Raw genomic sequence first — 25,627 nt, 5'->3', positions numbered from 1 at the left:
ATCGTGTTCATGGGCTTGACACGGACCACCTGCTCGCCGTCTGACATGGCCTCTCTTTGTGTCTGAGGAGAGCTGGCTCCTGGTCACACTGGACACCAAGGGCCTCTGTGTTCTGCTCAGCAGCCAGCATTGCAGGACCCCAGCCCCCATCCAAACACCAGGCGGGGAAAGGGCATAGACACACTCTGGAGGGGTGTGGCCCAGAGAAGGGGCATCTAACCAAGCGAGGAAAGAGGGGATGGTGGTCAAAGAAAGCTTCCTGGAAGAAGAGATGCTGAGCTAAGTCTTAAAAGGTAAAGAGGAATTTCCCGGGTGAAGAAGGTGGGCATCCTGGGCAGAGGAAGTGACTTGGGAAGGGGGTGAAAGGAGAAGCTGGCACGTCTATTTAAGCAGCCCTTCTTTCCTGCCCTGGGCCTCAATCTGCCTGCCTGCCTGCCCCCAGTGCCCCCATCTTCACAGAGAGGGTGTTCCAGGCAAGGGTGAGACCAGGAGCAAAGGCTCGGCAGTGGGAGACAAGAAGGCGTGCGCTCAACAGTGAGCAGACTGGCCCGTGCAGAGGGGAAGTGAGTGGGGATCAGAGGCTGGGGCCAGCCCACGCAAGGCCTTGACTGTCAGGCTGGTCTGGATGATCCTCTCAGCACAGGTGATGGAGGCATCTCTGCCTGGCCCGTCAGCACCCGGTCAGTGTCCCAGGGCAGCACTGGCCTGGAGGCCTGTAAAGCCACAGGTGAGGAAGGGGGCCCTGCCCCCCAGGATTGTAGCCCACCTCCCCTTGGAAGCCTTCCGTGATTCATGGAATGGTCTCTTGCACGGGCAAGAAGTCTCTGCGCCCCCACGCCCACCCCTCAGAAGCCCAGGAAAGCCCATTGTGAGGGGACTGTGCCAGCCCACCTTGTGGACCTCCTAGAGCGGACACCACCCTCCTCCTGACACTCCTCACGCTGCAAAGGCATCACAGGTTATGGCGGGAAGAGAACTGGACGGGTGGTCAGGTGGCCTTGTCCCCTGGCCACTCCTTCCTGGCAACAGCCTCCCACCTCCGGCTCAGACCATTCCTGCTCGCCGATTCCGTGCTGCCACCTTCAGGCCTGGAAGCCCCTTCCCGACCCCACCACCTGCTTCAGCCCTCACCTGAGACTGGACTCCCAAAGGGCTCCTTGGGGTCACGAGAGGAGTTTGGGTCTCACAGCCCAGAAAGCAAGGTCCGCTTTCCCCACCAACTTGCAGGACATCTTGGCCCGCTAACTCGTCCTCGCTGAGCCTCAGTTTGACTATCTGCAAAGTGGGGACAATGACACATGCCTTGAAATCAGGCTTAGATGAACTCAGATGCTGTCCCGGATGTCCGCTGCACCGCAGGGTCCTGGCCTCCAGTCAGTGGTCACCATGATGATGGAAATGCTGCTGTGGGGGTGGGGTGCCCCCCTCCTGGCCGGTCTCCTCCTCCGGGCCTCGTGCTCAGGGTGCCCCTTCCCCGGTGTCTCCTCCACCCTCAGGACCCCCTTCCCTTCAAGTCCTGTTCCTTCTCAGGCCCGTCCTGCTGTCATTAACCCTTCCGTGCTGGCCACGTCACGAGCCCCAGAGCTCGTGCCGGAAGCCATCAGGCCAGGCTCTTTGGCGTCACCTCGCAGGGTGTCAGGGGCGTTGGGGAGTGAACGGTAGCTGACGATGACGACACGGTGGCTTTGATCGTGAAGGCGACGATGGGAAATTGCTGGGCGACCCTCCTGTGAACATCAGCACGTGAGCAAACACCCCAGCAGAGTTGGGTCTGCTTAAGCGCGTGAGATGCCAGGCGTGGTTGGCAAGCGAGCCAGTGAGGGAGGGGGAGCAGGTGGAGTCTTGCTGAGCAGAGATGGCGCGCTGGGGGTTCTGTCCCTGGGCCCAGGCAGCCAAGGGCTACAGAGGCAGAGCTGGAGGGGAGTGTCAATGTGGGAGGGGTGCGGGTATTCTGGAAACGGCTCCTCCGAGGCAGCAGCTGCTCAGGCTTTGGAGCCATCAGACCTGGAGTGGAATCTCTGCTCTGCTCCTGACCGCTGTGTGGCCTGGGGCAGCTCCCTGACCTCTCTGGTCCCAAGGCTGCAATTTCTTCATCTGTAAAATGGATCAGTTACACAAGAGAATGCAGTGATAGCTGAATCAGGCCACCCCACTTCGATGGCTCCCTGCTGCCGTTTGGATTGTCTTAGCCCTTCAGCCTGGCATTCAAGGCTCCTTGTGGTGTCTGGAGTTCTCTCTCCTGGGCCTGGTTTCTCCCTTGTGGAGCTCCCTGCGGGGGCCATGGTTATTCTCTCCTCCCAGCCTTTGCACAAGCTCTTCGTTCACCTGCACTACCCTCTCTCCTTCTCTCCTTCCCATTTCCCTCCCCCAAGCCTGGCTGTCTCCTACTCAGTATTTGGGGTTCAGGTCAGGTGTCACTTGTTTGGGAAGTCTCCTCTGACTCCAGGTGGAGTTTGGGTCCCCCCTCTACCATGGGGTTATGTCTGTTTATGCCTGGGATCCCCCTTCCAGACTGTGCAGCAGGGGACCACAGTGGGGGAGAGGTTGAATCTGGGCTCAGGTTCTTCACTGGGTCCTCTGTGGAGTGGGACAGGCCTCAGCCGTATCCGTGCTGGATCTGATGGGGGAAGCCAGGCCTACAGGCCCAGAGGGGCCCCTGTGAAATGGGCAGAGGGAAACCAGATCCAGAGGCAGGAGCACAGAGGCTGGGATGCCAGCCTGAGCAAGGGGCCAAACGCAAGGGTGGAATGGGGAACCTGGAAAGTCCTTGGGAACTGGGGGAGGAGGGGCCGCTAAGCGTTTAGAGTTTGTCCCAAATCAGCACATTTCTTGAGGTCAGTGACTGTCTGTTTTTGATTCTTTGGTACCTAGCATGGGCCTGGCACGTAGTAGGTATTCAATAAACATAGCCTGGCTGGATGGGAGGAGTGGATAGATAGATGGGTAGCAGATTTTTAGATGTACAACTGAGTGGTGTGAATAGATGGACAGGTAAAATGAATGGTCAGGTGGACAGATAAAAGAGAGAAAGGAAGGGAGGGAGGGAGGTTGATTCAGTGGGAAGATGGATGGATGGATGGATGGATGGATGGATACCTAAGTGGGATGCTAGATGTATGGGAGAGCAAATGGGTGGTGGATTATTGGGTAAGTGGAATGATAGATGGATGGGGTAAATGAGAGGGTAGATGGATGGGTGGGCAAATGGGTGAGTGGATTGCAAGTAAGCAGAATGATTTCATAAATAGTAGCTTGGATTGGGTGGTTCAATGGATGGAAGGGTATGGGAATGGATGAGTGGGTCGATGGATGGGTGGCTGGATTGTTGGGTAAGTGAACAAGGGGATGGCTGGATGGAAGGATGAGTGAATAGAAAGGCATGCAGGTGGGTAAACAGGTAGGAGGGTGGCTGAGTGGACGGCGGGATAGTTCATGGATGATTGCAAGGATTGGGTGGGTGGAAAGGTAGATGATGAGTGGGTGTGTGGGTCAATGGGTGAATGAGTGAACAGTAAAATTTCATGTGGCTAAATGCCTGACATCTTGCCCGGAAGCAGAGGGGTGGTCTGGATTCTGGGATTTGAGTTAATTGTCCTTCGCTGGGAGAAACCTGTGCCAATTAGGCAAATAGATCCAGTCCCAGCAGGTCCTGCAGCAGGCTTGCTAATTGACTCCAACCTGACAGACCCCAGCCTCGACTTACAGTGGCCTGCGTCTTATTGATTTGTAATTAACACTCCACTCACATCCAAAAGGATTTGAGGTGACTTACAGTATTAAACCTGAATGCAACAGGACCGTTAAAAATAAAGCGAGAAAGTGAGAGACCACCTAGCAGCGTGGTTAAAAGAGTACCCAGTTTAACTCCTGGATCTGCCCCTTACTAGCTGTGTGATGTTGGGCAGGTTGCTTAACCTCTCTGAAGCTCCTTTTATACCTCCACCTATAGGAAGAGAGGAAGGAAGAGAAGTTGGTTTAGTGGGGAAATGTATGAATGGTGAATGGATAGCTAAGTGGGACACTAGATAGATGGGTGGGTGGGTGGATGAATGGGTGGTAGGTTATCGGGCGAGTGGAATGGTAGACAGAGGGATGGGGTAAGTGAGAAAGTGGATGGATGAATGGATAGATGAAAAATGGGCAGATGGGTAAACAGAGATAATAATAATTCTATCTCATAGGGTGTTGTGAGCATCAAGGGAGGTAATAGATGTGACAGTCCAGTGCACTTGGAATTGTGTGTGGCGCTGTCTTGATACCAGTGACCATATCTCCTGGAGGGAAATCCCAGACCCCCAGACTGATGGTGTAGATGGGAAGGGGCGTTGGATTCCTGAGTAGGCTGGGAGTGGGACGTGGGGGCGGGCAGTTTAACAGAGAGCCTGAGGGTACCACAGCAAACCAGACTCAGACCTGCCCGCAGGGCGCGTGGGGCAGAGTCACAACGGGAGATACACACAGTGCTGTGGGAGCCCCGGGGCAGGGGTTGTCGGGAAGGCTTCTCAGAGGAGGTGACATCTGAGATGGGTCTTGACGGATGTGTTGGAGCATCCCAGGCAGGCAGCAGGGCAAGCGATCCTGCAGGAGAAGGAGCAATGCCTTGAGTGCCGCACTGCAGAGCACGAGCTCTGGTCCAGCGGGCAGAGGCGAGATGCCGGATACTTAGCAACCGCTCAGAAGGGGTGCTGCTGTGAGCAACTGGGGTGCCCAGGCCCCTGGCCTCCATTAGCCAGCCCGAGGGGGGTCCTGACTCTGCCACGTCTTGCCAGGTGACCACCTCTCTGAGTTTCTGCTTCTCTTCTGGCAGATGGCTGTAACGATTGTTCCCACCCCATCAGCTCACTGTTAGGATCTCTGGACAGCTCAGCGCAGTGCCTGGCACACAGTAGGTACTGAGTACAGTGCCTGGCACACGGTAGGTGCTCAGTACAGTGCCTGGCATGCAGTAGGCGCTCAGTAATGCCAGCTGCTCTCGTGTTTTTATTCCCTACTTCATGGGTTGGAAGGTTCTGTGGATTCAGCAAAGTAAAAGCCCTTTAAGGATTAAAAGTCACAGGCAAAGGCTGACTGTGAGAGGCAGCCTGGAGTGTTGGGAACACTTGAGGGCAGTGGGCCTGGGTTCAATTTCTGACTTGCTGTGCGACCTTAGCCAAGTCACCTAACCTCTCTGAGCTTCAGTTTCCTTGTGTATAAAATGGGACCAGTGCCGGGCGTCCTTCAGGGTTGTCGTGAGGACTAATGGAGCTCTGACATGTTCAGGGCTGTTCCCATCCTCACCTCCCTTCCTTCCTTCCCCAGCAAGCCCTGGTATTCATTTACCGCCCACCCCACCCCCAGCAACCCCTTCCCAGACCCCCATCCATCATCCTGTCCTTTGCGGAGGTTAAGTGGGTCCCCAAGCAGCGAATCCAAACTCTCCCAGAGCCCTGGCTGCACAATGCGGCCCGCTGTTAGCGAGCGGCCCGGCTGGCCCGGAGGATTGGGTTTCAGCCGGGCGGCCGGCGCTGGCGGATGCCCAGGCCAGCGGTGGGCAGGCGGGGGACAGAGCGGAGGAGCCGGCGTCGCGGGGACTCCTCCGCCCCGGCCTGAGAAAACACGGGCAGGCTGCAGGCAGGCCACCAAGGCAGCGGAGGGAGGACAAGAAGGGGCGTGCGCTGCGGGTCCTGGGACAGAAGGATTTTGCATTAGCTGAGTCCCCTCTCCGCGCGCCCGAGGGCGGAGCAGGGGCCGAGCTGGAAAAACAACGCGCTGCCTGTTGGCAGGTTTCACTTTGGAAAATCCACAGCCTGCCCCGAGCTGGCCCGGGGCTGCTCTGGCATCGCCACCCCCTGCCGCCTTGCTTTGGACCGGTGACCCCCAGGCCCTCTTAGCCGCCTGATCCTCATCTGGTTTCCAGAGGAGAAGCCTAGGAAACCCAGTCGGGCTGATCTGGGTTCAAACCCAGCTCTGCTTCTTTCTGGCTGTGTGACTTTGGGCATGTCTCTTAGCCTTTCTGGGCTCGGTTTCCTCTTCTGTACAATGGGGATAATAGTGCCAGCCTTGCAGGGTGTATGGAGCCACCCACTCAGGCGCCGTGGGCGTGGGCATGGATGTGAAAGCTGTGATGTGTTCCCCGCCGTTTTGTGAATCAGCATAACCTAGTGTAGCGGTTTCTGGGCTCAGACCAAGCGGGTCAGATCCTGCTGTGTCGCCTAGCAGCCATTTGGCCTTGGGGGAAACTTTGGTGTCCCCGAGCTTCGGTTTCCCCATCAGGTTGCCCTGGGATGTCGACGTGCCTGCCCACTGTCGGCCCCCGCAGTGTTAGCGATGCTCGCTGCACCTCCTGTGGTCCAGCCTCTGTGCCCACTGCCGCCTCGGATCCTCACGGCCACCCTGTGAGGTCCACAAAGCGAGGATCTTGTGGTCCCCATTTTACAGATGAGGAAACGGAGGCTCAGGGAGGTGAAGTGACTTTTCCAAGTCGCCCAGCTTATTGATGGTCTTGAGCTTTACCTCCTGACTCCTGACTGTCGCCTCCTCTTGGAGTTTCCTGTGTGGACCGTGGAAGGAATGCTCCGACCCCCAGCCCGTGATAGGCCGCCGGCCGGGCCTCCAGGCTGCGGCTGGCACCTCGCAGGCTGTGGTCTGGGAAATAGGCCTGTGTTTGAGCCATCTCAGCCCTTTAGCCCCAGACAGGGAGCAACCGGAGCTGCTGGAAAGGGTCCACAGTGGCCTCTGCTGCTTGGGTCACAGGCCAGGCCGACTCGCTGCCTGGGTTACGGGCTGCTGGCTGATCTGTAGCAAAGACCCTGGGGCAACAGCTACCGTGTGTCCATCCATCTTCACGATAGACGGTGTTCTCCTGTCCATGTGCTCAGGACAGAGCACGTCACTACCCTCCTCAGGAATCCTTGATAGCTCCCCATTGCCTATGGGACAATCCACACTCCTTAGCCCCACATTCGAGGCCCTCCGTAGTCCGGCCCCATCCTGAGCTGCCATATCCTCCCACAAAGCATTTTGCTCCCACTTTGTGGGCCAGAAATTGCAGCGTGGTGCAGTGGCTGGGAACACCAGCTTAGGTATAAGGCAGACGCAGCCCCACCACCTTCTGGCCGTGGAAACCTTGAACGGCCTCCCCTAACTAGTTTTCCATCTGTAACGGGAGATACTAAAGTGCCTGCTTTACAAATATTTCAATGAAATGAAGTAATGATGGCTAAACGCTTAGCCCAGAGCCCACCGCTGAGAACCAGTCATCGCGCTCACAACGGCCCAGCCTCGCCCTGCACTTCCTCCCTCCGTGCCTTTGAGGCTGCTGTGCCCTCCACGTGGCGGGCCCTTCCCCTCTTCTCCCAGCTCAAACGCCATCTCCTCTGAGACGCCTTTGCTAATCTCCTGGTCAACGCTAATCCCTTCTTCCTCCGGCTTCCCTGGCTCCCGGCCCGGGCCCGCCGTCTCGCTCTGCGTCTCCCTGTGGAAAGTTCACGTCTCGGGCTCTTGTTTCGAAGCTGCCTGAGGGAAGGACCTGCGATCTGTTTCTGCGTCCCCAGCACCCAGCACAGGGGCCCGGCACGATCAGGCAGAGTAGATGTTCGCTGACTGACTGTGATCTCGTAACCTAACCCAGGAGAATTCAGGCACAGCCGCCAGGAAGAAGGTGCCTTTGAGCTAAGTTTTGGGAGAGAAGTTAGCCAGGCTGACAAAGCTGGGAGGGCCAGGCATTCCAGGGAGAAAAATCTGGGATGGTCAAGTCACTGAGGCCCCAGGAAACATAGTGCCTTCTGCAAGCAGAAGGAAATTCAGGATGCTGGACACCAGGGACGTGGGAGCGTGCGGCTGGCAGGTCACTCGCTGGCCCGGTTGGCAGGGGCCTTGAATGCATCGTTGGGGAGCTAGGACTTTGTCCTGCTGGCAGCGGGAGCGCTGGAGGGCATTCAGCTCAGTTAAGACGTGATCAGACGTGGGCTTTAGAAACATCCCCCTGCGGCCGCGTGGAGGTTGACACATCTGCTGTGCACCAGAACAGTGCCCGGTGCTGGGGGCACAGCAGCGAGCGAGTCAGACACAGAGCTGAACGAGGACCCGGGAGATGTCACATCAGCAGGACTCACCTACATGACGTCACTGAATTCTCACACAACCCATTTTACAGATGGGGAAACTGAGGCCCAGAGAGGCGCACAGGCCTGCCTGCAGCCACACACTAGAGAGTGTCAGGGCCGAGTTCTAGCCTGGACAGTTTGTGGCCTCCTCCCCTCCCTTCCTGCCCTCATGCAGGCCCACACAGAGGGAGAGAATAAACACACGCAAAAAGTCCCAATGAGTTTTTTGTTTTGTGCTGCATTGTCTGTTTTTTAAGCCTGTAACTGCGGCATCTTAATGATAACACAGATGTGGAGTGAGACAGATGTGGGCTCAATCCCAGCCCTGCCTGTGTGCCCTCGTGTAGGTCGTTCCACCTCTCTGGCCTCAGTTTCCTCATCTGTAAAATGGGGCTGCTCGTGTGTACCCCACAGGTTGTCACGGGGTTGCAACGGTATTTAAGTGCCCAGCGCAATGCCTGGCACACAGTAGGTGCTTAATGAAGGCTCCTCCACATGTCTTTGGAACTGTCACACGCTGTCATTAGGGCAGATGAACAGTGTCTGTGGCCTGAGAGAATTATGGCCCGAGAGCCAGGCAGACAGCTGAACAGGGGTGGATCGGGGAGCCGAGGGCAAGCACCCGCCCCAGCCTGAAAACGGGGTGGTGGGAGCGTCCTCCAGGGCTCCGAGCAGCCACCCGCCTGTCGGCCCAACGCTAACGACTTCAGTGTGTCTCCTCTTTGAGCTCAAATATTTCTGAAATGCACACTGCTCGTTCACACATAGCCGGAGGGGCCCGAGGGCCTCCCCTGCCCGTGCAATCAGGGCCTCCTGATTGCTTTCTTCTGTGCAGTCTCCAGGAAGGAGAGGGGGTGCGGTCGCAGAGGGGCTACAGCCAAAGTGGCCCCCATCGCCGAGCCCTGTTTTCCCACCAAGGAAGGCACGCTAGCCTGGTGGCCAGAGGTCCCAGCCTTTGCTCGGATGCTAAGGATATGTCCACACAGCCTCAGTTTCCTCATCGACCCCTGGGGATCGGGAACTGGACATTTCCGTAGGGCCAGCTGGGGTGGGAGTGCCCCAAGGCAGGAGAAGGGCAGTGTCAGGCGGGGTGGAGGGTGGCACCAGGGAGGCTGGCGAGGATGCAGGCAGGGGGACGTGGTCCAGCAAAGGGGCCTCGGAGAGCTGCTGACCTTTACTGGGCAGCCCCTGCTCCAGCTCTCCAGGTTCGACCCTCAGCTCTCACCCCTCCCTGTCTGCCCCCCCCGCGCCGCACCCACCACTCATCCCCACCAGCCATGCTATTGTTCATCTTGCCTTTGCCTCTCTGTCCTCTCTGCCCAGCATGGCCTTCTCACTCGGCCTCTCCCGACTCCCTTCTAACTTTAAGCCCCTATTCAAGTGTCACTTCCTCCAGGAAGCCGACCCTAAACCGGGCATTTCCTCCTTTCTTTCCACACTCAGTCCCGTAGCCCACGTGCCCCGTGCACATCCCTGCTGCCGTCTTTGCCACATCGTGCGGCGATTAATTATCTGTGTACATAGGAAACAGCTTCCCCTGCGTGAGGGGTTGTCATTGTCACAGTGGGGATGGGGATGGGGGCATTTCCAGCCCTCGAGAGACAGCCTGATGGAGCCTAGTGGTCCCCAAAGTGTGGGAAGTGGAACAATGTTAGGTAGTTTGGGGACGAACATTTTTCATTGTAATAGTCTTGGGTTATTTTCCTTCTTTTTATGGCAAGGGATATTGGTTTTCCATTTATAATAATGATTCCTTTTTCCTCTTTAAAATGCACTTAAGAAAAAAAGAGTCAACTGGAAGAAAAATAGTAACTAAATAACAGTACAGGTTGTAGGGGGAAATGGCTGAAGTCGTGAATGTTGTCCCGATGGAACGGAACCCTAGCATGTGCTCAAGTCCTACAGTTTAGGGGGAATTTCAGCCTTTGGCTGAAGACCTACTATGTGCCAAGCCCTGTGCTAGTCTTGGGGGCTCTAGAACCAGGACCCAGCACCCACCCTTCAGGAGACCATAGACCATTGGAACAGGATGGCAGGCGGGCAGCACCTGCCCAGGATGTCTGCAAGTGCTGGGACTTCTGGAAACGCCAGCAGCTGCAGAGCTGCGGGGGTGGTGGGGATTCAGGAGGACTTCCAAGAGGAGGTGACCTGGGTTGAGACTTCCCAGATGAGAATTCGGGCAGGCAAAGATGGTGCGGAGAGGGAACAGTATGCGTGAGGTGCAGGGGCGAGAGAGGGCAGCACACTGTCTGCGCAGCTGGAGCACAGCTTGTGGATGGAGTAGACGTGTGAGCTCCGGCGAGGCCCTGAGCCTTTGGAAGACTCGGTTTTCCCGTCTGTGAAACAGGACAGTATCAACTATCTCTTGGCATTGTTGTGAGAATGTCTGTGAGGGTATCTGGCTCCCAATAGTCAGGGTCTCTGTCTCAGGGGACATGACTTCCCTCCCTTCATAGATGTGTGGGATTAGAGGGGAGGTGTCTGGGGGTGATGAGGAGAAGGAAGGAAGTGCCGGTGGTAGAAATAGGGCTTGGCTTCCTGAACCCCCCTGGGGTCCTGAGGCAAGAACTGCCAACTCCAGACTCCCCCCGGGAACTGAGTTTGACTCTTGTGCTTGGTTTGAGAGGAACAAAGAGGCAACGCAGGGCATCCAAGAGGGCCGCCTCCCCAGAAACTGCGGCCCTCAAGCGAGAGGCTGACGTTTGTCGTCGTTGGCAGACATGGTCTGGGGGGGAGCGGGGAGCCAGGCAGCCTGAGCGGGAGCCTCTTGGACCCGCCTGCCCTTCTGGGGCCACCTGATGAGCTCAGAGGAGATGCGTGTGTTCAGGGTCAGTAGCAGTCGCTTACTGAGGAGCTGCTTGTTCTGGGCTCCAAGCTAACACACTTCCCATCATACTGAGTCCTCCTGTCCACACTCGGAAGGTCTCATGGATGTTTGCCAGGTGAGCAAACCGAGGCTGAGAAAGGTTACAAGTCCAAGGTTACAAAGCAAGTAGGTGGCTGAGCGGGGGTTAGAAGCGAAGTCTCTGACCTCCTGACCCCTAGTTATCTGCTCTGCTCACTGCCTTTTCTGCAGGGGGTGGAGGGACATGTCGTCATTGAAAAGCAAAAGGCCCGGGCAAGTGGGGGGAGTGCGCCCGTGTGTCCCCTCCCGCCACAGCCCTGAGGGCAACAGCTTCCAGGCAGAGCCCGGGACTGCCGTGGCAGGAAGGGAACACGGTGGGCGCCCGCCTTCTCGCATCCTCCAAGAAGATGCACCCACTGCACACTCCCCCTTAGCCCATTCCTGTCTGAACCGGCCAGCCCACCCACCTCCAGTCCTTTGAGATCCTCCCCTTGCTGGTTCCAGGTGTGGTGGGAGGCAGAGGGGGCAGTGGGGCCCCAGGGTCCGAGCACCCCTTTCAGTGTGTGACTTTTGGCAAGTCATTTGCCCTCCCTGGGCCGAAGTTTCCACCATACAATGAGGATGTCAGTTCATGGCCCCTCCTCTGGGCCGTGGAATCCTCTAGAGCTTGGCCTCTGGGTCAGCCCAGGAATCCAGCCAAGGGGTGGGGCCACCTGCTTGGCGGGCTTGCCTCCCCCGCCCGACCCCATTCTCGTCCCAAGCAGAGTCTCTCCTCTTCCTTGTTCGACACAGCTCCCAGCAGCTGTTCCTCGGGCCCAGGCAGAGAGCCCGGCCTGGCGCGTCTCTGGCTGAGGCCGATGAGAGAAAACAGGTTAAAAGTTCAGCCCTTGTTCTCTCCAGGAAGAAGAATCTGTAGCATTCGGAGTGTGAAAAGGAACCCTTTTTTCAGCTCCAAAGAAGCGCAATAGAACTTCCCTCCAATTTGCCATTAAAAAGACGCCCTTGGCACTGGACTCCACTGTCCCTGGCACCCCCACCCCCGTCTCCAGCCCCCAACGCAAAGGGACACAGTGACCGCAAACACGAGCCACAGGCGGTCATGGGGACGCTGCTGCATCCTCTCTTGTCAGCTCGCGGGTCTGACGGAGGTCACCTCCGGCTAAGTGCTTCCTCCCATCCCCGCCCTCCCATCCACACCGCCCCTGCCCCAGTTCAAGACCTTGTTACTCCCATTTCCACCTTCACAGTGGCCTGGAGACGGGGCACCCTGCCCCCACGCTCCTTGCCCTAGTTCATCCAGCCCAGGCTAAGTGTCTAGAAATTTACAGGGTCAGAGGCAGAATACCTGCACCACCCACTCTGCCACCAACTCCTCTGTGATCTTTAGGAAGTCTCTTCTCCTCTCTGTGCCTCAGTTACCCTGTCTCCAAAAGGAGGCAGTTGGGCTGACCAGCGATAGCATCTGTAAAGGTGGGTCTCGGTCACCTGGAGTGCCGTGGGAGAAGCATCATGTGCCACAGAGTGTGGGGATTGATTGGCGATGTCTGCCCTGGCACAGAATTGGAGGATGGCAGCAAGCCTGCCTCTCATCCACCCTCCCTGAGCTAGGTGGTGTGGAAGGGTCAGCTCTGACTTTCTAGGTCTCTCTGCCTACTCTCTCGTAGCTATTTGTATGCACACCTCATTTCCACACCAGACTATGAACCGCTCCAGCATAGGGTCTTGGTGTTCTCCCTTATCTGTCTTAGGGTACCCAGCACAGCGCCTGGTACCTAATGGGCATCAGGATGTATTTGTTGAATGAATGCGCACAAGAGGCCAATTTAAATCTGCTCAGTGCGTTGCAATTCAGTTCGAAGTGGTTTGAAGCCCCTGTGGCAGGGAAGGGATGGCGGGTCCTGAGCCTGATCTGGGATGAATAGGGGTCTCTCTGACCCTGTGGTCTCCTTCCCTCCGGCTGCTGGAATGAAGGGAGGCAAGTGGGGCCCTGGCTGGTTCAGAAGCTGATCTGAGTCTCTTGAGTCCCCGGAGGGCAGGTGATGGACTGGCCCCACTGGGCACAGTGCTGGCCCTCAACACATCTCCACCCCCAGGGCCGTCCTAGGGGCGGAGTTGGTCAAGCCCTGGGGGAAGGGGCCCCGGGATGGGGACTCGAGGGAGGACTCCAGTACCCAGAGAAGAGGAGAGGGTATCCCTGACAGGAAGTGTGGGCCAGAGGGCTGAGCTGGGGAACTGATGGGGCTCAGCTGGGACACAAGGGCAGCCCCTCTAAGGCCCATGTTCCAGTTTTTGAAAATTTGATGCAAGCGAAAAAGCACACAGGCGCCCTCGGTTTGACAACATTTCGAGGGTTTCCTTGTGGACTCTCTGAAGCCCACCCTGGAAACCCAGGTTAAGACCCTTCCAGATCAGAAAGGGAGGGAAGGGGGCGGTACCTAGGTTGGTGGGACATGATTGGTCGAGAGGTTGGGCGTGGCCATATGTAGAAGGGATGGAATTGGGCCCTGGAGGAACGGAGCCAGACAATTGGCTGGAGCGTGGGAGTGGGTAGGGTTATGGAGCGGGGGCAGGACCTAAAGGGAGGTTGATCTATAGAATTAGAGCCAGATTTGTTTGGAGCCATGGAAGTAGGTGGCGCTCTGTAAAGAAGACCCTCGAGGGGTGGGGTCTTGGGGTGATTGACAGCTCTTGGCAGGAGGGCCTGCGTGACTCTTTGCTCTCCCCGCAGAAACGCTGATGGACTCCACCACTGCCACGGCGGAGCTGGGCTGGATCGTGCATCCTCCATCAGGGGTGAGTCAGTGGTCCCCAAACCCTGCCTGGTCCCCCAGGATACCTCGGGTTCTGCTGCGGGGCCTGGATGCTCCCTCACGTTCCAGCCCTTTTCCCTTTTCAGGGCCCAGGGCGCGGCCTCTCATTGCCCCACCTGCCTGGTCCCCTACCGTTGATGGAGCGCCAGTTACCATGACAACATGCTGGATGCATTCAGCTCCCCCATGGAATCCTCAGGGTGAGGCTGAGAAGTAGGTGCTGGCACTACCCCCATTTTACAGATGAGGGAAGTGGACTGTCACTTCCCGAGCACCCACTGTGTGCCAGATACTGTATCAAGCACCTTACACACATCCTCTCCAGTCCCATGGGGAGGAATCACCTCCGTTTTATAGGTGAGGAAACTGAGGCTCAGAGAGCTGTAGCCACCTACCAGGAGCCCTACAGCTGGTAAGTGATGGGGCTCAGGTTTGTGTCCAGGGCTGTGACCGAGTTTCCTGGGCGTTCTTTCTGGGTCCCCATCACCCAAGGCTCTGCCTGCCTGAGCTCTTATCATCACGCTTCCTTGGGTCCAGTGGTCTGAGCCCATCTGACACCCAGCGCAGTGCTTACACACGGGCTGTGGAGTCAGATACTCCTGAACTTCTGCCGCAGTTTTGCCACTCACAGCTGTGTGATCTGGGGTCAGTTCCTTAACCTGTCTGAGCTTCAGTTTCCTCATCTGTAAAATGGTGATGATAATGTCTTCCTCACAGGACCGTTGTGAGGTTTTCCTGAAATGTGTCTAGCACCGTGCCTGGCGTAGAACGGGCTCCCAATAACACGTAGCTCTAACAACTGTCACCATCGTCACCGTCATCGGCTTTAATATCATTCCTTCCTCATCTCCCTCGTCTCTGGGGAGGGCCCTGGGCTCCCACAGCCCAGCCTTCCCCTCCCCCCATTCCAGCTCCTCTGCTGGGACTCAGCTGCTGCCCCAGGAGCCGCCCCCCACCCCCGCCACCCCCCTCAGGCCTCGCTCTCAATAGGCAGGGCCCAGGGTCAGGCCTCTTTCTGTGGCTCTTTCTTGTCACCAATTTTCCATCTGCGCAGGCGGCTGGGCCCACAGCCCCACCCTGCCGGTAATGAGGCCAGGCCGGGCTGCAGGGCCCCCGGACGCAATTATTTGGGGTGTTCAGGCTGCAGGGCCTTTGCATGTTAATTAGAGAGAGGGGAGAAAGGCAGAGTGCTCTAATTAAGTGCTCTAATTAAGTTCTGAAGAAGAGCAGTGGTTGTAACAAGGGGCTGACTTTGTCACATGGTGCCACCAAAAAAAAAAAAATTAAATGCAATGTAGGGAGTTTCAGAGCCGCCATTGAAGTAGAGGCCGGGCCAGCAGGCTCCAGCTCGGCCTTCCCCACGCACGCCTTTCACAGCATCGTCCCTCCCCAGCCCAGCAGCCACTGCTCCGCCCTGCGCAGACTTGGCCCAGGGAATATGAAAGAGGCAAAGGGACAAAGAATGCCCACTTGGGGGTGACACCTCTCCCATCACCTGCCTCCCTCACCAACAGTCACATTTGGCAGCTGGGGAAATAGAGGCCCAGAGAGGGGAGGTGACTTGCCGAAGGCCACACCTCAAGTTAGCAGAGCTGGGACAAGACCCAGGACTCCTGGCGCACTGTTGGGTCCTCGTGCATCAAGGCAGCCTGGGCAAGCATGTGAATGGGTCTGAGTCTGTGTGACTTGGGCCAAGTGGTCTCAATTCTCTGGTCTCTACTCCGTCATTTGTAAAATGGGGATAGCCGTGCGTACCACGTGTGCTAATTATGACAAGGAAATGAGAGCCTGTCCCAGCCCCGCCCCTGGCCCCACATGGGTGGGAGGCGGCGCTCCGCTGTTGGGGCTCTTTGGGGACTCGCCTTTTTGGGTCCACCCCAGGTGAAGCCAGCCCCACACCAAGGAGACACAGGAGAAGGCGGGAGCAGTCGCTCCCCTCAGCGAGCGTTCAGTCCCCCTGGGGAGAGCAAGCCAGGAGGGCTGGAGGGCCCAGCTCTCACCCAGGCAGATTGCGCCCAACACCCAAGGGAGGGTCGCTGAAGGCAGACGCTGCCGCTGGAGGGAGAGCCCGCGGGAAGAGATCCCAGAAGGATGGACTGAGAAGTCGAGGGGGTACTCAAGGAAGGCACAAGAGTGTGAACGGAATAGCGGTGCGAGTGAGCTGGGCCTGTGAGGAGAGAACATGGGCCCGGGGCCCCTCTACTCCCCACTTTCCCCAGCCGGCCCGGCCCCTCTAGCAGGGGGCTGGGGAGCACTCAGCTGGGTGCTGAGAGCCCAGGCTGGGTCCGGGGAGGGCACAGAAGCACCTGCCCCCGGCAGGAAGATTGGGAGGTCTCCCTCCACACACCAGCTGGCCACTTCAGGCTCCAGAGCAGAGCTGGAGCCCGGGGAAGGGCCCTGTCTCCCCGTCCCTGGGGTGAGGGCTCTTCTTCCATCGGACTGGGACTCCCCAGCAGCGAGGGCTCTATCTCCCTGGTCAGACTTGGAGCCCCCAGCAGGCAGAATCTCGCCCTCCCCATCAGACTGGCAGCTCCCCAAGCACAAGGCCGTGTCTGCTCTCAGAGAGGGAACTGGCTCGGGGCGGGCCGCTCCATCTTTTCCCTTCCAGGTGGGTGCTTCCCAGGAGCAGGGGCCTTGTCTCCTTTATCAGATTAGTGAACCCCGGGGGGAAGGGTCACATCTCCCGTACTGACTAGGGGGGTACCAAGAGCAGGTGTGCGCCCTTCCCAGCAGATCGGCGTGTCCCCCTCACAGATGGGAGAGTTCCTCAGGGCTGAGGCCATGTCTCCCGCTCAGCTTGGGAGTTCGCTGATGGTAGGGATCATGTCTTCTTCATCAGACTGGAAGATCCCTGAGGTAGAGTCTGTGCCTCCCCCATTAGTCTGGGAGGCCCCTGATGCTAGGAGTCCTGTCCTCCGCCATCAGACTGGAGGATTCCCTAAGGCAGGGTCTGTCTGTCCCCTCTTAGGGCATTCCCTGGGGCTGAGCCCCTGCCTCCCCCACCTGACTAGCATTTCGCCCACAGTGGGAAGAGGTGAGCGGCTACGACGAGGACATGAACACAATCCGCACGTACCAGGTGTGCAATGTGTTTGAGTCGAGCCAGAACAACTGGCTACGGACCAAGTTCATCCGGCGCCGCGGCGCCCACCGCATCCACGTGGAGATGAAGTTCTCGGTGCGCGACTGCAGCAGCATCCCCAGCGTGCCCGGCTCCTGCAAGGAGACCTTCAACCTCTATTACTATGAGGCCGACTTCGACTCGGCCACCAAGACCTTCCCCAACTGGATGGAGAATCCGTGGGTGAAGGTGGACACCATCGCGGCCGATGAGAGCTTCTCCCAGGTGGATCTGGGTGGCCGGGTCATGAAGATCAACACCGAGGTGCGGAGCTTCGGGCCCGTGTCCCGCAGCGGCTTCTACCTGGCCTTCCAGGACTACGGCGGCTGCATGTCCCTCATCGCCGTGCGCGTCTTCTACCGCAAGTGCCCCCGCATCATCCAGAATGGCGCCATCTTCCAGGAGACGCTGTCGGGGGCCGAGAGCACGTCGCTGGTGGCCGCCCGGGGCAGCTGCATCGCCAATGCCGAGGAGGTGGACGTGCCCATCAAGCTCTACTGTAACGGGGACGGCGAGTGGCTGGTGCCCATCGGGCGCTGCACGTGCAAAGCGGGCTTCGAGGCCGTGGAGAATGGTACCGTCTGCCGAGGTAAGGACCCCAGCGCGGCAGGTGCGCTGGAAGGGCGTGGAGTGGGTGTTGGCTGCAGACTCGGGCCTGGCAGCTGGGAGCGCAGGCTGGCGAGGGCGGTGGCCTGGAGTTGACCACGTGGCAGTGTGTGGACAGGGTTTGCAAAGCCGCAGCCGTGGTTCTGCTTCTCAGAGCAAGGTGTTTGAAGAGCGTTTCTTGGATGGTGGTACGTGTGCGTTCTGCAGAGGAGATGAAGGTGATTTTAGTCGGCATGAGGATAAACATTTCTCCTTTTAATTATTGTATGAATATTAACGATGGCAAGTGGTACTGTATGTCTTTGTTTACAAAAGGGATATGGTTTCCTTTGTAAGGAAATTCATGTCATAGTAAATAACATTGGTAAGTATAGGCCAGGCTGGGGTGAAGTGACAGAACAGGAGGAGTTTATGTCTTGCTCCGTGTTCCGCATCCATCGTGGGTCAGCTTGGGACTCCTCCCTCTGGGAGCCAGGCGGGTGGAGGAGCCGCGGAGGAGCCTGGGATGCTGGGATCTTCGGGAGAGGTGGGGGAGAGTGTGGCGGGCCGTGCGCTCTCCACAGCTCCGCCGGGAATGGCCCACACACCACCCTGCTGCCCATTTCACTGGCCAAAGCAAGTCACATGGTTCCTTCCGGTTCAGAGAGATGGGGAACGGCAGCCCTACTGTGAGCCAGGTGTCCTGACAAGACTCTCACTGTGTGATGATAGCTGTAATTCATTTCATCCTCACAAGAACCCTGTGAGGGGAAGTGCCATTTTCTATGAAGAGGTTGAGGCCCCGAGAGCTCATACAGGCGTCTTACCCGGGTCCTGTGATTCTAAGCCACCCTCTTAACCATTGTGCCACTTGAGTTCATTTAAGGAAAAATATTGACTAAGCAATAGTACAGGTAGTGCTTGATTATGGCAAAGAACCGTGAGGGTGGTTTGCAAACATGAGTTTGTAGGAGGTACTCGTGGTGCTGAGGAGGCTGTGAAGGCAGACAGACCTGGGTTCAAATCCCAGCCCTGCGGTTATCAGCTGTCTGTCCTGGGCCGAGTGTGAAACCTTCTTTCATAGGGTGTTTGTGAGAATTCAAGAACTTAAGACCTGTAAAGCATTTATACTGGTTTCTGGTACACAGTAAGAGCTTAATAAACGTTAACTAAGTGAGATGATGTATGCAAAGCCCAGCCTGCCGCAGGTGCTCCATGGCGTGAGCTGTGATGGTGATGCTGGAGGTATAGGAGATTTGAACCTCTCTGTGCCACTTCCTCTTGCCTTCTCCGTTGGACTCGGATCCTGGGTGCTTCAAATGCCAGGCTAAGAGTTTGGACCCTGTTCTGGGGGCCCTGGAGAGCCAGTGGAAGTTCAGCCTGGGGCGATTGCAGTGACCCTTGTCTTGGTAAAGTGCTGTCACAGCCACCGTCTCTGTGGCTCCTCCTCCGTGCTCTGAGGCAGCATCTAAAGGTCTCTGGAAGGATAAGGGGGGTGCACGGGACGGGAGCAGCAGCCTGTAGGGAAGCTGTTGCTGTGATCTCAGAGATGCTGGCTGGTTTGACTGGGCGTCCAGGGTGCCTGAGAAGAGGAGGGGCGGAACCATGGGGCGTCTTGGCAGTGAGTCGGACGAGACGTGGAGACCGGTTGGAAGGGGGAGGCAGGGGAATCCGACGGATGGGGAATTCCAGCTTTCGGGGAGATGATGGTCCTGGACAAGCACTGGGAAGCTGGGAGAAACGGCTGGTTTGTTGCGGGAGAGAACAGATTGGGTTTTCTGTACTCAAGTGTGAACGTGCACAGCCTTGGGAGATGGCAGGCCACGGGGGCAGAATCAGTCACTCACTGCTCATTGTTTATTCACTCATCAAACCTTCCCTGCGCCTGCTGTGTGTCAAACCTTGTGCCGAGTGAGCATCAGGTAAGACAGAGAAGAATCCAGCTGTGGCCCTGCCCTCGAGGAGCTGACGATTAAATGAACAAGCAGGGAATGTGTCAGACTTGCTTTAGCAGGAGCTGCTCAGGCTGCAGTGGGCACAGAAAAAGAGGGAGGGCTTCACAGAGGAGGTGACACTGGAGCCAAGTCTTGGGAGATGGATGTGTTGACTAGGTGGCCAGGCCTTCTGGAGGATGGATAGGCATGAAAAAAGACCTGGGGCTGTGAATGAGTGTGGCCCTTTCGGGGGACCCGTAAACTTTATGTGCCTGTGGCTAAGGGCTCGGGGGGCTGTAGGAAGAACTATTGCTGGAATGAGATGAGGAGGTGTATTAGTTCTCTCTTGCTGCATAACAAGTCACCCCAAAATTTAGCAGCTTAAAACAACAAACGTTTATTATCTCTCAGGGCCTGAGGGTCAGGCGTCCAGGTGTGGGTGCCCCAGGCTCCAGGTCTCCCCTGAGGTTGCAGACAGGCTGGCGGCTGGGGGCTGCAGTTTCATCTGAAGGCCCGACTGGGGAGGGATCTGCTTCCACGCTCGCTCTCGCGGTTGTTTGCGGGCCTCGGTCCCTCGCCACATGGCCTCTCATGTGTGCAGTGGCTTCCCCAGAGTAAGCAATCCAAGAGAGCATGAGAGAGCACCCAAGACGGAAGCCACCGTCTTTCTATAACCTCATCTCAGAAATGAGGTCTTATCACTTCTGCTGTATTCTCTACATGAAAAGTGAGTCACCAAATTCAGCCCGCACTCCAGGGCAGCGAGGTGCACAGGCTGTGAATGAGGGGGGGAGGGGGTCACGGGGGCATAGCAGAGGTTGCCCGTCACAGGCAAGTCATTGGAGTCCAGCTTCTCCTTGCAAATGGTGGGGCTCGAGGTAATGCTAGGACAGAGTTTCCAGCACTGGCTCCCTGCCACTCCCCTCTTCCCCCCACCCCCCCAGATCTACAGCTTCCCCAGGCTCAGGCCCAGCCCAGCCGGCCGCTGGGTGTGAGTGGAGGCCAGTTAAGGTGTGATTAATGAGCTCCGGGAGCCAGAAGGACACCAGCTGCTGCTGTGGCCTGTGCAGCAGCCACCCAGATGTGGGGCTGCTCCAGCCCAAGTCCCGCGGGCCGGCCCAGAACGTGTGGGAATGGTGATTGCAGCTCACATCTGAGTGCTTGGCACAGTGCTTTCTCCCCCTCTCGCTCAGGGGTTCTCAGCCCTGACTGTGCCTCCGAATCCGCTGGGAAGGTTGCTAAGACGCAGATTCCTGGGTCTGGCATGAGCCCCTCCCCCAGGTCTGGTTATGTGGCTCTAAAGTGGGGCCAAGAGTCAGCATTTTTAAGCAAGCAGGGCTGATGCTTTTGTAACAGGACCATTAGCTCAGACACACGATGCGATACCACATCCTTGGCCAGACGGAGCAGGAATCAAGGCCAGACGATGACCACAGGCCCAGCCCTGCGGCCACCCCAGGGAGCATCCACCCTAAGGGGATGGGAGGGGACGTTAGCAGAATCTCTGGGTGGGTGAGGTTTGGAAAGATCCATTTAATATGGAAACATAATTCGATAGGGAAACTCCATGGCTCTGTTAGTACACACTAGAGAACAGAAGGCTGGAGAAAGTCTTCTCGGCGGATGGGGAGGCAAGTCCTTGTGGGAATGGGAGCCATCCCAGGGGTGGGCAGTGGTGGGTGGGGGCGTCCCAGTGCACTGGGTGGTTCACGAAACTACAGGTTAAATGTACTCGATCTGACCGACTTCCTCAGGTGTCTGCTGTGTGCAGGGCACAGCGGGGCGGGAGGGGCCTGGGGAAGCCAGTCCACCGTTCATGTTAACAAGCATGCATCGAGTACCCTCTGTATGCCCCTTAGCCCTCCAACAGACACTTACTGAGTACCTTCTATGAGTCAGGCACATACCGGTGCTGCAGGACACACAAGTGAACAAGACGGACACGTTCACTGCCCTCCCAGAGGTTTTAGTCTGGGTGGGTGGATACGGGAAAGATGGAGGGAAGAAAGTAAATTAAGAAATAAGTAAAATAGTTACAGACTGTGATGAGTAAAAGGAAAAGAAAACCGAGGGCAACAGGGGCCGGCCCAGTGGCTCAGTGGTTAAGTGCGCATGTTCCACTCCGGCGGCCCGGGGTTTGCTGATTCGGATCCCGGGTGCAGACATGCCACCGCTTGGCAAGCCATGCTGTGGTAGGCATCCCACAAATAAAGTAGAGGAGGATGGGCATGGATGTTAGCTCAGGGCCAGTCTTTCTCAGCAAAAAGAGGAGGATTGGCAGCAGTTAGCTCAGGGCTAATCTTCCTCAAAAAAAAAAAAAGGAAAATTGAGGGCAAGAGTAGAGGTCAAAGGGAGGACCTGCTTCAGCCAGGTGGTTCAGGGAAGGCTCTTGGAAGAGGTGTCCTTTCAGCTGACAGGGGCCGCCCTGGGAAAGCTGGAGGAGAGCACCTGAGACTCAGGGTTTGGCCTGAAGTGGCTCCTAGGCGAGCCGGGTACTCAGACACCCTGGGAACAAGGCAGAGCATGAAGTCTATCCAGACAAAGCACGTTGAGAATATGAGGAAGATGGCATCTTTTCTGACTGGGAGTCTAGGAAGGCTTCAGGGAAGAGGTGGCATTTGAATTTGGCCTTGAAGAGCCAGTAGGATCTGGATGGGTGAAGAGGGGAGGGCATTGTAGGTCGTGGAGCCGCATGAATAAAGGCCTGAGGTCTGACGGGATGGGGCATGTCTGTGGGTGTTGTGTGCCCTCCTGGGTGCAGGGGCTCAGGCACGGCTGTCCCTCTCCGTTCATCTGCTCAGTTTATGGCGCCCCCACATACGCCTGCCAGGTGGGGCACTCCTGGGACTTCCTTCAGAAGAACTCTCCCCGCCATCCTCCAGGCCCCAACCTCCTCAAGATCACAATCCCTGCTTGGCCTTGCCCGCAGTGGATCCGCTGGAGGTGACAGGACGGTGGCCCTGGAATCCCTGCCCTGCAGCAGCTGCTCCCACCCAAGACCCCGAGTCTGTTTCCCAGATGTTTATGGGTTTGATTATGTGTGTGTCCTGCCTCGGTGTCTCCAAGTTTGTCTCTGTATCCCTATTTCCCTTGGTTTCTCTTTCCTACCTCAGCCCCCACTTGTCCCTGTCCATCGGGAGCCCCCACTCCGCCAGCCACTGTTGGGGGCCCTGCCGTCCTCTCTCCCGCTGCCAGACGCCGCCCCCCCCCGCCCATCACCCCCCCCCCCCCCGACGGACCAGGAGGCGGCTCCACAGAGGGTGTGGCTGCTGTGGTCCCATCGGGGCATCATGGGATTTTTAATATTCGGCTTGGACAGCGAGAGGGGCTGCGGGCCAGCGGGAGGGGGTGGTTGCACGCACGCACACGTTGCTGCCCTGGCTGCAGCTCAGACTTCCCAGCTTCCAGCTGCCGGGCTTCTCCTCCCAGCCTCTCCCCCGCCCTGCCCCACTTGGCAGCCCCCGGCCCGCTCTCTCCCCCACCCATGGCCTCTCCTTGACCTTGGAGACCTGGTTTCCAACCCCAGCTCTGCCCCTCACTAGCTGTGTGACCTTGGGCGAGCAGCTGACCCTCTCCCAGCCTTTATTTTCTCATCTGTAAAACAGAATAAATAGGAGGGCTGCTGTGCAGAGTCAATGAGAAAATACCTAGAAAAGTGTTATAAAAACAAGAATCAGGACTTTTACCAACACCGTCTTTTGCCTGTGAATGTTTTTTTCCCTGATGAGCATTTTGTTTTGAGGAAAAAATAACTTCCTTATCACGAAAGCAATGCAGCTTATTCGTAGGATCTTTAGACATTACTGAGAAGCAAAAAGGAGAAAATTAAAATCACCCAGAAAGAACCACTGTTAACAGACTGGGGTGGATCCTTCTAGGTGTACTTATGAGTTTTTACATGTATTGATTTTTTTTAAAGAAAAAATAGACTCCTGATAAAAATACACGAGGGATTTTGACTAATTCATATTTTGTGGACGTTTTTCCACGTCATGTTAGATCTACAGCATCATTCTGGGAGCCTCTCAGACTCCGTAGGTGGAGCTCGCATCATTTATTTACCAATCCTCTGTTGATGGACATGAACACTGCTCATGGGGCGCGGTTTTCGTTCTTAACCACGATCGTGAGGCTGGGATGGGCCCCGTGGTCCTTCTGTCGTTTGGCCCGCTGCTAGTATTTGCATAGGATACATCTCCGGGTGTGGAATTGTGGGGTCAAAGGGTGTGTACTTTTTTTAGAGCTTTTGACACGCTTTGCCGAAGGAGCTCCAGAAAGGCTGGGCTGAGGTACCCTCCTGGCCGCAGCCTTCGCGGGCCTGTTTCCCGGCGTGCTGACCAGCCTGGGATCTTATGCCTGTGACTTTATTTTCTGTTTTTCTCCCAGAATCTTGTGTTTCCCCAGCCAAGGGAGGGAGGGGCCGGGAGTCCTCTCTGGACCCTCAGAGTGGGATCCTGGGCCACCCTCGGGGCGGCCTCTTTCCCGCCCAGCTCTCGGCTCCAGCCCTTCCCACAGAGGCTGGACCAGTGGCCCAGATGTGTCTGGCAAGTCTGCGGGGGTGGGGTGCGGTCAGTCTCCGGGGCAGGAGGAGAGAGGCCGCCAGCTGGCAGAGCTGTGCTGGGGGAGGGTGTGCGTGTTGGAATGCTGGGTGGGAGGCAAGGCCCAGACCCCCACATGGAAACAGAAAGTTCTGCTGCTTCTCTTTAAGAACAGGGCGGAGATGCCCAGCTGAGGGGGGCGGGGTGCTAGGCACTTTCTGCAGACCCCCAAGCTCAGGCCTGGGCTGAGACCATGCAGCCCAGCTTTTTGGGAGGGGCATCGGATGGGGACCCCGGCCAAGGCACTCAGGCTGTTCAGGTCTTTGTTCTTAAAAATTAGAAGTACCCCAGTCCCCCACGTCTCCTTTCTTATATGGTCTCAAAGCATCTGTGCTTGTTCACAACTGTCCATCCATCTGTCCATCCATTGGTCCACCTGTCCGTCCATCCAGCCAGCCAGCCATCAGACATCCTCTGAACACCAGCTTCTGATTTTTTTGCTGCTTAGAGGGGTTGGCGATGTTTTCATAGAGGACGGGGACGCTAACACATATCGAGTGCCTGTTATGTGCCACGCATTGGGGTCCTTGGAAAGATCAGTCATGGCCCCCACCCTCAGGGACCACCCAGTCTAGAGATGTTGACAGACGTGTCTGCGGATCTGCGGACAGGGAAGGTGGACAAAGCACCCAGCCCATCCAGGGGAGTGTCAGCCAGGGCTTTGGTGGTCAGAGGAAGGCTTCCTGGGAGAGGAGCTGTTCAGGTGGAGCTGAGTGAGGAGCAGGAGCTAGCCGGACAAGGAGGAGGTGCAAAGGCCCAGAGGCAGCAGGGTGGGTGCTCCTGAGAAGCGTGGGAGGCTTGCTTCGGCCCTCTGTCGTCTCCGAGTCGGTTGATTGGAAGGATCTGGGTGTCAGGACATGGGATGGATCTTAGTATTTCTTCCGGCGTCTAGGCAGGAGATATTAGATACTTTTGGCTCCAGAACCTCGTAACAGCTCCATCATTTTTCACACAAATAACACTCCCCAGGCACCGACTGTGCAGCCGTCCCTGGGCCAGGCGTGGGAACTGCAGAGATGAGGATGGCCCTTCTTGTCCTCCAGTCTGGGGTGGGGGAGACAGCCCAGCCATGGCTACAGCCTTGGGGCACTTAGCAGGGAATCCAGGGAGAGCTGGGGAGGCTTCCTGGAGGAGGAGCCATTTTCTCAGGGCTTCGGAGAATGGAAGGAACTGAGGGCAGGAATTAGTCCAGAAAAAAGATGTTCAGAAATGATACTGATTTTTTTTAACCCTAGCCTCTTGCTGACCCCAGACGAGATTCAGCCATCCGGGGGCGGGAGAGTGGAAGAGCCGTGTTCCTGGCCACAGGAGAAGGCCAGAGGGCTGGGCTTTAAGTCCACGCTGTCAAAGGGCCGAGTGAGGCAGAGGCTACAAGGAGTCCTGAGAGGCTTGGAGAGGGCCAGGGCTGGGGCGAAAGGGGCCTCCGGTGCCCAGCGCTGGGCTCCGTTATCTTGTTGAATCTTCTGTTGATATGCTTAGCTCTGTTTTACAAATGATGAAATTGAGGTCCAGAGAGGGTCAGCTAGTTGTCCAAGCTCACACAGCCAGTGAGTAGCAGAGGCACAATGTGAACACAGCTTTCTCCAACTTGCTGGGACAACTTATTAACCAGAGGGGGCCGAAGCCTGGAAGGACTCTGCCCATTCCCAC

The 25,627-nt window shown here is 57.1% G+C and overlaps 1 protein-coding gene across 4 annotated transcripts in view; it reads left to right on the top strand.

The window, feature by feature from the left end:
• The window catches only part of EPHB2 (EPH receptor B2), a 180,728-nt gene that overhangs the window by 45,416 nt on the left and 109,685 nt on the right, over positions 1-25,627 (top strand). For all 4 annotated transcript variants that reach the window (XM_070510731.1, XM_070510729.1, XM_070510727.1 and 1 more), the window contains exons 2-3: positions 13,658-13,722; positions 16,765-17,449. In XM_070510731.1, the coding sequence (XP_070366832.1) occupies positions 13,658-13,722; positions 16,765-17,449 (750 nt within the window). The remainder of the gene's footprint in view (positions 1-13,657; positions 13,723-16,764; positions 17,450-25,627) is intronic.

This window comes from Equus asinus, chromosome 5 (assembly GCF_041296235.1).
Source record: "Equus asinus isolate D_3611 breed Donkey chromosome 5, EquAss-T2T_v2, whole genome shotgun sequence".
Taxonomy (NCBI): Eukaryota; Metazoa; Chordata; class Mammalia; order Perissodactyla; family Equidae; genus Equus; species Equus asinus.
This window is presented reverse-complemented; position numbering and strand designations above follow the sequence as displayed.